Genomic DNA, 17,859 nt, shown 5'->3' with positions numbered 1-17,859 from the left:
AATAAAAACAGTATGGGGATGAGGTAGGTAAATTGGGTGGGCTATTTACCGATGGACTATATACAGCTGCAGCGATCGGTTAGCTGCTCACATAGCAGATGTTTAAAGTTGGTGAGGGAGATAAAAGTCTCCAACTTCAACAATTTTTGCAATTCGTTCCAGTCACAGGCAGCAGAGAACTGAAAGGAAAGGCGCCCAATGAGGTGTTGGCTTTAGGGATGATCAGTGAGATACACCTGCTGGAGCGTGTGCTATGGGTGGGTGTTGCCATCGTGACCAGTGAACTGAGATAAGGCGGAGCTTTACCTAGCATGGACTTGTAGATGACCTGGAGCCAGTGGATCTGGCGATGAATATGTAGCGAGGGCCAGCCGACTAGAGCATACAGGTCGCAGTGGTGGGTGGTATAAGGTGCTTTAGTAACAAACGCGGATGGCACTGTGATGAACTGCATCCAGTTTGCTGAGTAGAGTATTGGAAGATATTTTGTAGATGACATCGCCGAAGTCGAGGATCGGTAGGATAGTCAGTTTTACTAGGGTAAGTTTGGCGACGTTAGTGAAGGAGGCTTTGTTGCGAAATAGAAAGCCGATTCTAGATTAGATTTTGGATTGGAGATGTTTGAGTCTGGAAGGAGAGTTTACAGTCTAGCCAGACACCTAGGTACTTATAGATGTCCACATATTCTAGGTCGGAACCATCCAGGGTGGTGATGCTAGTCGGGCGTGCGGGTGCAGGCAGCGAACGGTTGAAAAGCATGCATTTGGTTTTACTAGCGTTTAAGAGCAGTTGGAGTCCACGGAAGGAGTGTTGCATGGCATTGAAGCTCATTTGGAGGTTAGATAGCACAGTGTCCAAGGAAGGGCCAGAAGTATACAGAATGTTGTCATCTGCGTAGAGGTGTATCAGGGAATCGCCCGCAGCAAGAGCAACATAATTGATATATACAGAGAAAAGAGTCGGCCCGAGAATTGAACCCTGTGGCACCCCCATAGAGACTGCCAGAGGACCGGACAACATGCCCTCCGATTTGACACACTGAACTCTGTCTGCAAAGTAGTTGGTGAACCAGGCAAGGCAGTCATTAGAAAAACCGAGGCTACTGAGTCTGCCGATAAGAATATGGTGATTAACAGAGTCAAAAGCCTTGGCCAGGTCGATGAAGACGTCTGCACAGTACTGTCTTTTATCGATGGCGGTTATGATATCGTTTAGTACCTTGAGCGTGGCTTAAGGTGCAACCGTGACCGGCTCGGAAACCAGATTGCACAGCGGAGAAGGTACGGTGGGATTCGAGATGGTCAGTGATCTGTTTGTTGACTTTGCTTTCGAAGACCTTAGATAGGCAGGGATAACACACAATAAAGTTTGGGACTTATTTCCATTGTGGTCCTCTTCATTGTGGAGCTATACACCACTCCAGCTGACGCTTGGCATTGCGCATGGTGATCTTAGGCTTGTGTGCAGCTACTTGGCCATGGAAACCCATTTCATAAAGCTCCCAATGAACAGTTATTGTGCTGACGTTCCTTCCAGTGGCAGTTTGGAACTCGGTAGTGAGTGTTGCAACCGAGGACAGACACTTTTTACATGTTATGCGCTTCAGCACTCAGTGGTCCCGTTCTGTGAGCTTGTATGGCCTACCACTTCGCAACTGAGACGTTGTTGCTCCTAGATGTTGTTTCCAATTCACAATAACAGCACTTACAGTTGACCGGGACAGCCCTAGCAGGGCAGGAATTTGACGAACTAACTTGTTGGAAAGCTGGCGTCCTATAACGGTGCCACATTGAAAGTCACTGAGCTCTTCAGCAAGGCCATTCTAATGCCAGTGTTTGTCTATGGAGATTTAATGGCTGTGTGGTCAGTTATATACACCTGTCAGCAACGGGTGTGGCTGAAATAGCCAAATTCACTAATTTGAAGGTCCACATACTTTTGAATATATAGTGTATGTTCTGTACCCACCATCTCTCATTCTGTCTCCCTCTCAATGCTGCTGCTGTTCTCTAGAGTGCAAACACACCTCTCTCTCTCTCTCTCTCTGCCTCATTTGCCTCCTCTCCTTAACACACGGAGAGCAGAATTAAAAAAGACTACTTGACAAGAGCGTGCACTGTTCTGACAGCTGCTGACACTAAATCACATCACCATGGGGGCACTGTAGCTAGCCTAGCCTAGCATAGCACAGTCAGTGGCTAGCTTGGTAAATCCACAGAGGCTCCAACCTGACTCCTGCGTTTCAAATGGATACTGACACAGGCCAAGGATACTATGTGTTTGGAATAGAAAACCTGCAACGTGGAATAGGTTCGGCCCTGAATAGATTCAACACCAGTGCTGAACTGTACTACATATGTTAGGTGTAATCAGATGTCTACATCCTTTGAATTACTTCAACTGAGGAAGATGAATGCCTACATGTACAGTAAGGCCATACAGTAAAGGAACATACAGTACAGCGCATTAAAATCATTATAATTTACCATTACGAATTCTTCCGCCTCCTTTATACTCAACAGCACTATACTCAACTTGAGAATAGAATTTACCCAATCCATTGTCCACGTAATAAACTCACACACACACACTACCAACTAAAAACACTGAAAATAACTAACAGAAATACCACCTACATATGCCTTTCTCCCTTCCAGGTAAAACACTTTCCGTTAGGATCCCAGAAAACATTTTGAACAATGTTCACAACCAGACTACAAGCTAAATATGGTCCTCGCTTCAATCCCCCCCCCCCCCCAACACTCACACAGTGCTGTACCTCCAAAATGAACCTTCTTCCTGGATTTGGCAGTCTCTTCCATTTGCCCCCTTCTGTCCTCTCCTCAAATGGAGTGCTTCCCAGAAACGCTCACACCTCCACCTTCAAGTCCCCGTCAGGATACCTCACCTCTCCACCTCTAGTCCTCGGGTTAGAAAGCCTTTCGTCAACATCCCCAGAAAGTTTGACCAATCCCGGTATGTGAATATATAGAGCCCATAACCATGTCCATAGACATGAAGAGAACAACTCTATCTGGTAATGACAAAATCCCACGTAAGCTCCGTTCTTAGTGCAGAGAGAGAATGAGAGAGAGAAAAAATTGTACAAAAAGAGAGAGAGAAAAAATCTTGCCAAGGCCCACTCCTTAGCAACCGGGCTTGTACAGTGTACAGAGGACGTTTCCATGGCAATATATCAATCAGGAATGTACATGAGTGTTACCGTAAAGGGTTCATGATGCTGGTACGACTGCATGATGTTAGTAACCAAACAGAAGCACAGGTAGCCACTACTATAATATTCAGATGGTCCTTCGGTAGTAATTATTGACCTCGAGCAATAACAATGTCTGAAATCCTCTGTGCTTTATCTTCCCTTCAGGTGTATGGAAACAGATGTATTTCTGAGGACAAGACTGGATGAAAAGTACCTGGTAATTATAGCCTCATCGACATTGCATTGTCAAATAGTGAATTATCATATCCTTCACAAACTGCATTTGTACAGTAGCACGGACTGCTATAATTCACAGATTCAGTCTAAATGTACTGATTGAGTCATTGTGACTCTGTCCAGTCACTGAGTACAGCAAGTAGGTCTTTCAGGATTCACAAATAAACAAAAGAAAAATCTGAACGTAACATGTAAAGTGTTGGTGTCACGCCCTGGTCTAAGTATTTTGTGTTTTCTTCATGTATTGGGTCAGGCCAGGGTGTGGCATAGAGTTTTTGTATTGTGGTGTGTTTTGTCTTGGGATTTTGGAATGTGTGTATAGTGGGATTGTAGCTTAGTGGGGTGTTCTAGGAGAGTCTATGGCTGTCTGAAGTGGTTCTCAATCAGAGGCAGGTGTTTACCGTTGTCTCTGATTGGGAACCATATTTAGGCAGCCATATTCTTTGGTTGTATTGTGGGTGATTGTCCTGTGTGTCTTGATGTCCTGGTTAGAGGTTAGTAGACACTTGTATAGGCTGTTTTCGGTGTTCGTTTTGTAGTGTTAGTGTTTTGTTGTGTGTTACGTTTGTTTATTAAAGATGAATCAAAATAGACACGCTGCAGTTTGGTCCGACTCTCCTTCACCATTAGAAAGCCGTTACAGAATCACCCACCTCAGGACCAAGCAGCGTGTCAACAGGCACGAGCCACAGGAGAAGCAACAGAGGCAGCAGCAGCAGCTACAGTGGGAGAGATTGCACTACCTGGAGAAATGGACATGGGAGGAGGTACTGGACGGTAAAGGACCCTGGGATCAGCCTGGAGATTATTGTCACCCCAAAGCCGAGCTGGAGGCAGCAAAAGCAGAGAGGCGGCATTATGAGGAGCTAGCACGGCAGAGCGGATGGAAGCCTGAGAGTCAGCCCCAAAAATTTCTTGGGGGGGGCTCACAGGGAGTATGGCTACGCTAGGTAGGAGACCTACGCTAACTTCCTGTGGTTACCGGGGGGCGAGAGAGACCGGGCAGGCACCTTGTTATGTAGTGGTGCGCACGGTGTCCCCAGTGCGGGTGCATAGCCCGGTGCGGTATATTCCAGCTCCTCGTATCGGCCGGGCTAGAGTGGGCATCGAGCCAGGTAAGGTTGGGCAGGCTCGGTGCTCAAGAGTTCCAGTGCGCCTGCACGGTCCGGTCTATCCAGTACCACCTCCACACCCCAGCCCTCCGGTAGCAGCTCCCGCACCAGGCTTCCTGTGCGTGTCCTCGGTTCATTACCACCAGTGCCAGCACCACGCATCAGGCCTACAGTGTGTCCCGCCTGTCCAGCGCTGCCGGAGCGTCCCGCCTGTCCGGCGCCGCTGCCGGAGCCTTCCGGCGCCTGTCCGGGCGCCGCTGCCGGAGCCTCCCGCCTGTCCGGCGCAGCTGCCGGAGCTTCCCGCCGGGCGCCTCCCTCCGCCTGTCCGGCGCCGCTGCCGGAGCCTCCGGCGCCTGTCCGACGCTGTCAGAGCTACCGCCCCTCATGCCAGAGGCGCCAGAGCCCCTCATTCCAGAGGCACCAGTACTCCTCTGTTCAGCGCAGCCAGAGCTGTCAGCCTGCATGAAGCATCCAGAGCTGTCAGTCTGCCCAGCGCCGTCTGAGCTACCCGTCTGCCCAGCGCCGTCTGAGCCACCCGTCTGCCCAGCGCCGCCTGAGCCGCCAGTCTGCCCAGCGCCGCCAGTCTGCCCAGCGCCGCCAGTGCCGCCAGTCTGCCCAGCGCCGCCTGAGCTACCAGTCTGCCCAGCATCGCCAGTCTGCCCAGCATCGCCAGTCTGCCCAGCGCCGCCAGTGCTCCCAGTCTGCCCAGCGCCGCCAGTCTGCCCAGCGCCGCCAGTCTGCCCAGCGCAGTCTGTCTGCTGCCAGCGCCGTCTGAGCCACCCGTCTGCCCAGCGCCGCCAGTGCCGCCAGTCTGCCCAGCGCCGCCTGAGCTACCAGTCTGCCCAGCGCCGCCAGTCTGCCCAGCGCCACCAGTGCCGCCAGTCTGCCAGGATCAGTTAGATTCGCCAGTGTGCCAGGATCCGCCAGTGTGCCAGGATCCGCCAGTCAGCAAGGATCCGCCAGTCTGCCAGGATCCGCCAGAAGTGCCAGTCAGCCAGGATCTGCCAGATCCGCTAGTCAGCCAGGATCCGCCAGTCGGCCAGGATCTGCCAGATCCGCTAGTCAGCCAGGATCCGCCAGTCGGCCAGGATCTGCCAGAACCGCTAGTCAGCCAGGATCCGCCAGTCAGCCAGGATCTGCCAGATCCGCTTGTCAGCCAGGATCTGCCAGTCAGCCAGGATCTGCCAGATCCGCCAGTCAGCCAGGGTCAGCCAGGATCTGCCAGATCCGCCAGTCAGCCAGGATCCGCCAGTCAGCCAGGATCCGCCAGTCAGCCAGGATCTGCCAGTCAGCCAGGATCTGTCGGAACCACCAGCCAGCCAGGATCTGGTAGATCCATCAACCTGCCTGAGCTTCCTCTCACTCCCGAGCTTTCTCTCACTCCCGAGCTTTCTCTCACTCCTGAGCTTCCTCTCACTCCTGAGCTTCCCCTCAGTCCCGAGCTGCCTCAGTCCCGATCTGCTCCTCAATCCAGTGGGTTTCTGGGTGAGGACTACTAGGCCATGGTCGGCGGCGAGGGTGGACTATCCAGGGACGCGAGGAGAGGGGACTAAGACATTAATTGAGTGGGGTCCACGTCCCGCGCCGGAACCGCCACCATGGACAGACGCCCACCCGGACCCTCCCTATTTGTTTTGAGGTGCGTTCGGGAGTCCGCACCTTAGGGGGGGGGGTTCTGTCACGCCCTGGTCTAAGTATTTTGTGTTGGGTCAGGCCAGGGTGTGGCATAGAGTTTTTGTATTGTGGTGTGTTTTGTCTTGGGATTTTGGAATGTGTGTATAGTGGGATTGTAGCTTAGTGGGGTGTTCTAGGAGAGTCTATGGCTGTCTGAAGTGGTTCTCAATCAGAGGCAGGTGTTTACCGTTGTCTCTGATTGGGAACCATATTTAGGCAGCCATATTCTTTGGTTGTATTGTGGGTGATTGTCCTGTGTGTCTTGATGTCCTGGTTAGAGGTTAGTAGACACTTGTATAGGCTGTTTTCGGTTTTCGTTTTGTAGTGTTAGTGTTTTGTTGTGTGTTACGTTTGTTTATTAAAGATGAATCAAAATAGACACGCTGCAGTTTGGTCCGACTCTCCTTCACCATTAGAAAGCCGTTACAGTTGGTCCCATGTTTCACGAGCTGAAATAAAAGATCCCAGAAATGTTGCAAATGCACATATTTGTTTACATCCCTGTTAGTGAGCATTTCTCCTTTGCCAAAATAATCCATCCGCCTGACAGGTGTGGCATATCAAGCTGATTAAACAGCATGATCATTACACAGGTGCACTTTGTGGTTGGGACAATAAAAGGCCAATCTAAAATGTGCGGATTTGTCACACAATACAATACCACAGATTTCTTAAGTTTTAGGGGGGAGTGCAACTGGCAACCAGAGCTGTTGCCAGATAATTTTATGTTAATTTCTCTACCACAAGCCGCTGGCAAAACGTCATTTTATGAGAATTTAGCAGTACATCCAATCTGCCTCACAACCAAAGACCACATGTAACCACGCTAGCCCAGGACCTTCACATCCGGCTTCTTCACTTGCAGGACCGTCTGTGACAAGCCACCTGGACAGCTGATGAAATTGAGGAGTATTTATGTCTGTAATAAAGCTCTTTTGTAGGGAAAAACTCAATCTGATTGGCTGGGCCTGGCTCTCAAGTGGATGGGCCTGGCTCCCACAATGGTGGGCCTATGCCCTCCCAGGCCCACCCATGCCTGCACCCCTGCCCAGGGCCTAGATAATTTATTTCAGTTGACTAATTCCCTGAAAATTGTTGCATGTGGTGTTCATATTTTTGTTCAGTATAGACATTATTGGACACTAAATACATTTAGGCCAATACACATTTTGGGGGTAAACACCAAAGCTATAGCCTTCTCCTATCAAAAGACCTCTCCAGTCACTGCACATTGTTCTGATACTATATAAGCCACAGGTAAGTGTCTGGAACACACACACACACACACACACACACACACTGGAACACACACACACAAACATGAGGGTCTGGAACATTCAATGGCATATCAGTGTTCTGTCAGAGTGGAGTAGCATCATAATGACTCATATTGTGATGCCACGCACACACACACACACACACACACACCCTCCCAGCCAATTGCATCACAGATGGTTTGCCAATGCTTCTCAAGCCTGCCTGACTTCTAATTTAAAACATCATTAATTTATTTCTGTACACCACCCTCCTAACAGTCCATTTAGAAGACACTTTTATGCAAAATTACCTACAATAGTGACATATATTTTGGTCCCCGGTGGGAATCCTGTATATTATTTTGTTGTTCAAGAAGATTGATAAGACAGTGATGGCGAAAGTGGAAGCGTTGAAGTATCGCTTTCTTCAAATGCTGCTTTTTATAATGTGTTATAAAACGGTTGTTTGGATCCTGGATGCTGATTGGTTGATATGCGGTAGTTGTGGAACAGCAACTCCCGCAAGATCAACCTGGACTCAGGCATAGACGTAACATAGTAAAAGTTCATGTCTCTCTCTACCCATAATCCAGAAGACACACTAGGAGAGGTCAGGGAACCAAGGGTGAAACACACAGGTTATAGCATGTATGAGGTCCGCACAACCGCTTCTGTACAGCCAAAGATAGGCTACCGTAAAATGTGCGTACCCTGTGGCTTAGCCTACTGAATGCAAACACTGCGTTGTGAAGGACGCATGTGTAGGCTGTGGACTGTGTCCTTGCTGCTGAGGGCTAATTGTGTGTGTGCCTGCCATGGCCAGAAGGCCCTTCACATATTCAGAGAGAAGTAAGAGGTAGATGCGCATGCTAGCCGTTCCGGTAGACTTCCAGTCATTGCCAGGTGCTTTTACACCTGCATTGTTTGCTGTTTGGGGTTTTAGGCTGGGTTTCTGTACAGCACTTTGAGATATCAGCTGATGTACGAAGGGCTATATAAATACATTTGATTTGATTTGATTTGATTGCGCTGACGCCAGTTAGAAACTTCCTTAGAACCGCATGCAGAGACATACAAATGGTCTCCATGAGTCCATCTGAATTTGGGTAGGTCGAAAATGGTTTGACAAAATCTCGCACTATCCCTTTAAGCGTTTCAATAGCTGCCTTACTATTATGTCAGTACATCAGTGCAGCCGGATCATGCAATCATGGTGTGCTTTAAACTCAAGAGAGCCCTCATCCCCTCTGGCCTGAGCAGAGCTGCATGGCCTCATAAGCTACTGAACACTGGCTGCACTGATGTGGAAGGCATTTATTTGGACCAAAATAACTTTCAACAGAATGTTGCCCCCAGGAGCAAGGGGCACACGCAGACACACAGAAGCATACACACGCGCTGCGCACGCACACCCACACACACACACATAGTATGCGCACAGAGTACACACACACAAATTCACACAAACTGTACAAAAATACTGTACATGCACAAATGCAAAGGAAGAAAGCAGTCTACCAGCCAACATCTCAGACATTTTAACATCTTCACTACAGTACTACAGCTGCATTGTAGTCTAGTCTCAGGTATCAGTGTGGCTCTCTCTACCCATAATCCAGAATGACATACTAGGAGAGGTCAAGGAACCAAGCGTGAAATACACAGGTTATGCATGTATTGAACATGAGGTCCGCATGCCCGCTACTGTACAGGCAAAGATAGGCTACTGTAAATGCATGTACCCTGTGGCTTAGCCTACTGAATGCAAATGATCCACGCAAACACTGTTGTGAGAGAACGCATGTGTAGGCTGTGGACTGTGTCCATGCTGCTGAGTGCTAATTGCATTACCAGCCTGCCATGGCCAGAAGGCACTTCACATATTCAGAGGGTTATCGAAGCATAAGAGAGCTAAAGCTGAGACCGAGCACAGGAGAAAAATATCTCACAAGAATCTGATTGCTTTTTTCTTTGAAGAAACGGAGTGTGTGTTTGAATAAAACGATAGGTCACGAAATAACTCTTGTTATAAAGGTCCATTTCCTTCCTTCATTCATATAATGGAGCCCTATTGAGTTGTAGAGGAGGAGAGGGACGGGATGCGTGAGGCGAAAAATGAGGTCGTTTGGCATCAGACTTTACACTAACAACTGTTCTACCAATCAATAAAACATCAATCCTCGTGGCGCTGCGAGCGGAGATTTAGAAGTGATTTAGAACAGCGTGGTGATCTGTCTTGAGAAGAGGCTTCTCCTAGTGGGCCTGGCTAGGGATCACACACACACACACCAAGGACTTACATGGTTTCTCCTCCTGGACTTGGTTAGGGATGTTCTCCTCCACACACTCTGCTGGGAACCACCCCAAGTTACCACGGGCACTGCCCTCCCAGAAACCACTTTCCCCTATGGAGAGCACTGGGAAGGGGAGAGAGAGGAGCGGAAGGGGGAGTGAAAAGAGAGAAAGAGTGAGGGTGGGGAAGGGGGAGTGAGATAAGGGGGGAAAGACTGTGTAAGAAAAATGTAAATAGTAGTATGTAAAAGAAGAACTGACTGCATTAGTCATTATTAATCTAAAAAGACCCCAGCTCCACTCCACCAATGTGCCTGTGGTGTCTTCAATGCCACTCCAGCTTACCCAACATGACAACCTGACAGGTAAATACTATGTAACCTTTGAAAAGGCACAATTTAATTTTAAAACTCAAAAAGCACTGAGGAAAAACACACCCGTGAACGAAATAGTCCTTTTCCCTAAGAGACAAAGCTACCACTGATGTTAGAAATAACTAGAGTAGAAGTGAGAGTAAATAACTAGAGTAGAAGTGAGAGTAAATAACTAGAGTAAATACAATGCACTGCAGTCTTTTGCATAAGTGTCTTGCTTTTAACTGTTTACTCAGTTGGGAAAAATCATTTAGCTAAATCTAAGCAGGTTACTGATGGACTTCTTAATGACATCCTTCTGAGTGGTTGCCTCTAATATCTCTCTCCCCAGTGCTTAAAGTGAAATGAAAAAGGTGCCGGAACTAATACAAATGTACTGTACCGGCGCTCATACTGTATTTGAGAGCCATTATACTATAAGAACGCCCCGTACTCAAGCAGTAGAAAATGTGTCCCAATTAAAACACTACTTGGCTCTGGGATACAGCATAGATCGACCAGGATGTTTACCGTTGACCTTGTCGTTCTTGTACAGGGGGATCTCTCCTTCGGCCTGTGGTTGGTAGGACTGGGTCACCACATAGTGCTTGCCTGGCACAGCACTGTACAGCTTACGCTTGGGCCCCTGGCTGTCTATGCCATCAGAGAAAGCTTCCCGACCCCTGTGTGGGCTGGAGAGGGAGAGGGGAAAAAGATTGAGGTTAGGGGAAGGTTAGTCCGTAGTCACAAAAATAGAAACATACTTTTTTTTGTTGTCACATACAGTGATTTTATTAAATGGAGCACAGCCTTTTGGTATAAAGCACACTTTAGCAGCCTCTGCCCCCTTTAAACGGTATACTGTGGGGGGGCATATTCGGGGAACAGGATAGGGCAGAGAAAAAAGTGCAAGGTACATATTTTCACATAACAGTGAAATTATATGGGTATGTATTTAGTAGGGCTCTATAACCGTGTAACTGCAGATTATGGATGAAGACCGTCATGAAAATAAAATAACTGTCATGAGCGTTTTAATAATAACATTATTCAAAAAGAAATATCATCAACTTCCTTTTAAAGTCGAAAAACTTTACCCGAAAGCAGCAAAGTAAAAGTAAGCTTGGTTTACATTATAACAGCCGACATAAGGAGAGACAAGAGGTGGAAAAAATATATAATATAATATATAATTTTGTTTGGAAAGAACAGCTGACTGAAGACGGGACACCTGGGCATTCAAAAAGATGTCATGTGTGGTTGAGTCCAGTCATTATTTTGTATATTTTATAACGGTGACCAATAGTTGTCAACAAAATTCCACGATCGTCACATCCCTAGTATTTAGTGAACTCTACTCTACTCAATGAGCAGCACATCATAGCAGCTGAGGAAATTCACTGACAGGAATGAAAGGTTGTACAATGGCCCCCTCTGTTGGACTGCTGTAAAACTGACGGCCTACAATAGGAGATCAGAGCTGGAACGGGCTCATTATCCACACTAATGGCAGGAGTATCATCAAATCTTTGTTGATCATCCATTTGATTTTGATATATTCCATTCCCCACTCAAAAGTCTGACATTCGTTAGCGTGGAGAAGTGAAATATGTAGCAATTGAGAGACATTACTCTTTTTTTTTTACCAATACTGCCTGAATGTTTACAAATCTCAGAACACCAGTACAATTCATCAAATGATTGGATAGTGCTTGGACAATATAATTACTATGATGGTCCACTCGTATATGTTTACAATCCCTTGGACATAGCTTTATATTGAAGCCTGAGGCAGTAACGAGGCTCTCCTCTGTTGAATACGAATGCTCCTTCTAGCTAATTAAAGCAGCAAACTCTCTCTGTCCATTTGGTTGTTTGGAGTTGCTGTACAGTGTCTGGGTCCCTCAACAGGGGCCCTATTACCACTCCTATCCCAGCTTGTGGTCCAGACCTACTCTCTGCACACATCATCTATTCTACAACACAATGAGGAGAACAGGGAAACCAATCAGAGCTATTATCTGCAGAGCTCTTGGCATTCACCTGCTTTGTAGAGAGAAATGACATAGGGGAAGAGGATGTAGATGGAAACATTACAATGTCTTCTGCAATACAGTATGAAGTTAAGGGCCCCAAATTGAGATTCTCTTGTGTATTTAGCACAAGAGCCTTGTACATCAAAGCTCATTTGCATAGAAAGTACTTTGTGGACTGTGTTTAGACTTAAAACGGGTAAACATTTTTCATCTGTCAATGTCACTGATATGAACACAGTGTAATTCAACAAGATCTACACCGAAAATGACAACACATTTTGAAGCGCCACAGATGACATGCTGTACTCATGGAGATGATGGGGATGGTGTACTGTAAACGTCTGACAACCAAGGCAGCAGCAGAGCAGTGATATGTGATGTCCTGGTATGTTCACTTCCTGTGCTCGGCCTGGGGGATGAGAGCCTACCCACCTCGCTGCTCCACCTGCTAGCCCAGGGACACAGCATAACACACACACACACACACACACACACACACACACACACGGCGATAGAGGCCAGCAGAGCGGCAGAGAGAGAGAGAGAGAAAGAGAGAGAGAAAGTGGGCCAGAGGAGAATTCCAGCTATACATGCCCTCAGTGGCTGGTGCTTCATTAAGACTCTATAGAGACTCTGTCAAAGTCACAACCAAAGGCATCCCTCATGCTAACTACTTAGTTTAGCATCACTGTAGGTACCTAGTGTAGCACAGCCTCCTCCGCTTAACTGTAGGCAGGGACTATACCTTGTCATATCTAATGTACCCGACTGCGTGAACGTAAATGGTTTTAATCGAGCATCCGACCCGGATTCCGCAGACCAAACTGACCGAGATTAGATTTCATACCAAGTGAATCACTATTTCTGTCGAAGTCACAGCCAAAGGCATCCCTCATGCCAACTGGATAGGCTAGCATAGCATAGCATAGCATAGCATAGCCTCCTATCCTTCACACTCTTAGAAAAATGGTTCCAAAAGGGTTTTTCAGCTGTCCCCATAGGAACAGCCTTTTTGGTTCCAGGTAGAACCCTTTTGGGTTCCATGTAGAAACCTCTGCGGAAGGGGTTCTACATGGGAACCCAAAAAGGTTTTACCTGGAGCTAAAAAGAGTCCTATGGGGACAGCCGAAGAACCCTTTCAGGTTGTAGATTTTGAGAGTGTGAAGCAGTATAAGGGAAACCATGACACATCCATTGTCTGAGCAGGTGCTGACGATAGCAAACTATCAAGACAAGTTGGAAAGAGACTCTGCAGAGTCCACACACTGAATACAATGCAGTGTGTACATTTGACCTTCATTTAACTAGGCAAGTCTGTTAAGACAAAATTCTTAATTACAATGACAGCCTACCGGGGGAACAGTGGGTTACCTGCCTTGCTCAGGGGCAGATTTTTACCTTGTCAGCTCAGGAATTCGATCCAGCAACCTTTCGGTTACTGGCCCAACACTCTAACCACTAGAGTACCTGCCAGCCCATAAAGCATGATAGGGTCTCACCAACAATACCGACATTCACGTTACGTAACACTTTTTTGTGTAACTACAGCAACACAATTTGAGATTTTATTTGACTTAGTACTGATATTACACACTTTATAGCCTATAAATGCATAGGCCCAAAGTCACTGCCATTCATTCACTGGTAGGTCGAAATCATAAAAACGTGACCTTTGTACATGGCAACATGTGTGTGTGTGTGTGTGTGTGTGTGTGTGTGAGATTGCAGACCACTGTGACTGACAGCAGCTCACTGCCTGTTTAACAGTCAAGCTGTCACATCAGATCCTCCAGATGCTTTCGTGGCTCTACACACACTACTGTGTCGAGCCGAGCCAAGCTGTCTTGAGCTGGCTTGGTTACACATCCACCATAGTTGCTGTAAATGTGCTGGAGCCAGCACAGTTTGGTTGGGGTCGACACAATTGTGTGAAAAAAATGTAATATTTGGGGAAAAAAAAGAGTGTCTGGGGGATCTGCTAGAATAGTGGGCATCAAACTTAGCAGTGTGATTGCAACCAAAATGTGAAAATGGCACCGGATTGCTGCATGATGGAAAGACTATGGAGATAAGGTTAGGCTAACAAACAGGTCTGGGTACTTTAGTGTCTACATTGTTATAGTGTCGTGTAGGGTCGTGATGGTCATTAAATAGCAACGGGACACTCTTGCGTTGCCATATACCAAATAGGAAGAACACAAGGGTATTGTAATGCGCACGTGTGCTATGGACGGTATGAGACGTAAGAGAAACTTATGAACGGGATGAATAATAGATCATAAAAAAACTGCCGACGGTGTAAATAACCCAGTGAGAGGTTTATAGGACACAAGCTACCAACTACCGGCTAGATAACCGCCCGTACAAACTACAAAAAGGCACGTCCTTGTTTACCACCAACCAACCATGGTTGATGACCTGTGTCCCAAATGGCACCATATTCCAATCCCTATATAGTCCACCACTTTTGACCACGGCCCATAGGGCTCTGGTCAAAAGTAGTGCACTATGTAGGGAATAGGGTGCTATTTGGGGCACAGTCCTGGCTACCAGCTACCCGCCTCTACAAACTACAAAGAGCAAGTCCTTGTTTACCAGCAACCAACCCTGGTTGGCGACATGCTCAAACCCACCAGTCTGTGTTCCAAATGGCATCCTTTCTATATATATATATATATATATACACTGCTAAAAATAAATAAAGGGAACACTTAAACAACACAATGTAACTCCAAGTCAATCACACTTCTGTGAAATCAAACTGTCCACTTAGGAAGCAACACTGATTGGCAATACATTTCACATGCTGTTATGCAAATGGAATAGACAACAGGTGGAAATTATAGGCAATTAGCAAGACACCCCCAATAAAGGAGTGGTTCTGCAGGTGGTGACCACAGACCACTTCTCAGTTCCTATGCTTCCTGTCTGATGTTTTGGTCACTTTTGAATGCTGGCGGTGCTTTCACTCTAGTGGTAGCATGAGACGGAGTCTACAACCCACACAAGTGGCTCAGGTAGTGCAACTCATCCAGGATCGCACATCAATGCGAGCCGTGGCAAGAAGGTTTGCTGTGTCTGTCAGCGTAGTGTCCAGAGCATGGAGGTGCTACCAGGAGACAGGCCAGTACATCAGGAGACGTGGAGGAGGCCGTAGGAGGGCAACAACCCAGCATCAGGACCGCTACCTCCGCCTTTGTGCAAGGAGGAGCAGGAGGAGCACTGACAGAGCCCTGCAAAATGACCTCCAGCAGGCCACAAATGTGCATGTGTCTGCTCAAACGGTCAGAAACAGACGCCATGAGGGTGGTATGAGGGCCCAACGTCCACAGGTGGGGGTTGTGCTTACAGCCCAACACCGTGCAGGACGTTTGGCATTTGCCAGAGAACACCAAGATTGGCAAATTCGCCACTGGCGCCCTGTGCTCTTCACAGATGAAAGCAGGTTCACACTGAGCACATGTGACAGACGTGACAGAGTCTGGAGACGCCGTGGAGAACGTTCTGCTGCCTGCAACATCCTCCAGCATGACCGGTTTGGCGGTGGGTCAGTCATGGTGTGGGGTGGCATTTCTTTGGAGGGCCGCACAGCCCTCCATGTGCTCGCCAGAGGTAGCCTGACTGCCATTAGGTACCGAGATGAGATCCTCTGACCCCTTGTGAGACCATATGCTGGTGCAGTTGGCCCTGGGTTCCTCCTAATGCAAGACAATGCTAGACCTCATGTGGCTGGAGTGTGTCAGCAGTTCCTGCAAGAGGAAGGCATTGATGCTATGGACTGGCCCGCCCGTTCCCCAGACCTAAATCCAATTGAGCACATTCAACTATGTAAAGAAAAAAGCATTAAATAAGAATATTTCATTCATTCAGATCTAGGATGTGTTATTTTAGTGTTCCCTTTATTTTTTGAGCAGTGTATATATATATATATATATATATATATATATATATATAGTGCACTACTTTTGACCAGGGCCCATAGGGCTCTGGTCAAAAGTAGTGCAATATGTAGGGAATAGGGTGCCATTTGGGATGGAGCCGTGCACAAACCCACCCCTCATACCCTGAACCAAAGACAGTGATTACATAAGGATGTTAAATTTGGAAGAGGCAGTCGTGGGCTGAGGTATTTATGCAAAACAAGAACAGGAAGAAAATAGGTCCTCCAACAGCAGCATCAGCCAATGGTTGTGTCTGAATATTGTCACAATGTGTCTATTTCTGATCTACTGCTATGCTGAGGCAAAAACAGATGAGTGTTCATGTAACACTCACTGTCATGGTAAATAATTGCTTCTTTTAAGGTATCATGTCAGGATATATCAGCGTTTCAATGAAACTGTAACAGGCACCGAGTGGCTCAGTTAGTAGAGCATTGGCACTTGCAACGCCAAGGTTGTGGGTTCAATTTCCCCGGGGGACCAGTATGAAAAATGTATGCACTCACTACTATAAATTGCTCTGGAGAAGATTGTTGGCTAAAATGACAAAATCAAAAACAGAAGGAATGGCCTATACATGTGAGCTATTTGTCATTGCTCTTTCTAGGTACAGTATGTAAACCAAGATAGAGTGTCTACTACAGTACCAAGTAAAGCAATAATAATAGGTGAATTATCTAATACAGTTCCAATAGCAGGCTCTAACCCTGAACAGTTATTTAGCACAAGTACTGCCTACGCCTTAGAACTAAATACAGAAAATAGTGTGTTTTATATTGGCCTCTGAATCACCGTTGTCCACACGGACAACAGGAGCGTAATAGCAAACAGCAATTATCAGATCACATCCGAAATACACTACAGCTGTTAGCGCTTTGCTTTGGTCCGCAGTTGGAGGACATCATCGAACACACCGTGGAGTAAGCCAGTGAGCTGCTAAAAACACATATGCACCATATGGCAGTAATAGCCATAGCAACCACTCCAGTAACTAGGGAGGAACTAACGGCGTCCCATTTGAACCGCTCTACTCCAGTAACGGTGCCAGTAATAATGTATTCATACACCAGTAGGCCTGCTGACCTGGCTGAGAGGAGGCCGAGTGAAGGCAATCACAACAACTCATTATGCATCCTGAACACGGGCTGAACACGGGCTGAACACGGGCTGAACACGGGGAAGCTGAAGGGGAGAAAAAAAGAAAAGGTACCATTTCCATAGGATCATTTATTGTGTGACATCTGTCATATTCAGATTCAAATTGAGATGAATTTCCGTTTTCCCTTTTAGGCGAGCAGTGAGTAATTGGCGTGGCCCACTTACTGAGCCCGCTCTGTTCTCCACAGACCCCCTGCTATGGTGAAGAGATTCACACGCTCGCACGCAAACACACGTCGTCATTGACGTGGACCAAAAAAATGGTCTCAACTCAAATCTGGTGGTACATCCATGGTGACAATGACAGATGTGACGTAGGAGGGTGGGGGGTATATGTGATGAGACCGTGATCCAGGGTATATCTGGGATAGGGGGGGGGGGTTGGAGTGTCAAATGAAGTAAACCAACCGAAAGCAGTTTGCTGAAGTAGGACTGGGGTATTGTTCACGAAGAGTAACAGTTGTCACGATTGGCATTGGGAATCCGTACACATTAACCAAGTCGCAGTGGGACAGCTGTACTGCCAAGCCTCTCCTCTGTCTGCCTGTAATTCCTCTCACCTTATTCCCTGTATAGTGTACTA

General features: G+C 47.1%; 1 protein-coding gene across 1 annotated transcript in view; it reads right to left on the bottom strand.

Moving 5' to 3' along the window:
• shank2b (SH3 and multiple ankyrin repeat domains 2b) overlaps positions 1 to 17,859 on the bottom strand; it is a 144,625-nt gene that overhangs the window by 92,807 nt on the left and 33,959 nt on the right. The window contains 2 exon segments of the mRNA XM_065009875.1: positions 9,797 to 9,913; positions 10,673 to 10,833. Coding sequence (XP_064865947.1) covers positions 9,797 to 9,913; positions 10,673 to 10,833 — 278 coding nt within the window.

The sequence above is a fragment of the Oncorhynchus nerka genome, linkage group LG25 (assembly GCF_034236695.1).
Source record: "Oncorhynchus nerka isolate Pitt River linkage group LG25, Oner_Uvic_2.0, whole genome shotgun sequence".
NCBI classification, from domain to species: domain Eukaryota; kingdom Metazoa; phylum Chordata; class Actinopteri; order Salmoniformes; family Salmonidae; genus Oncorhynchus; species Oncorhynchus nerka.
The sequence above is the reverse complement of the archived record's forward strand: the minus strand, read 5'-3'. Positions and strand labels throughout refer to the sequence as shown.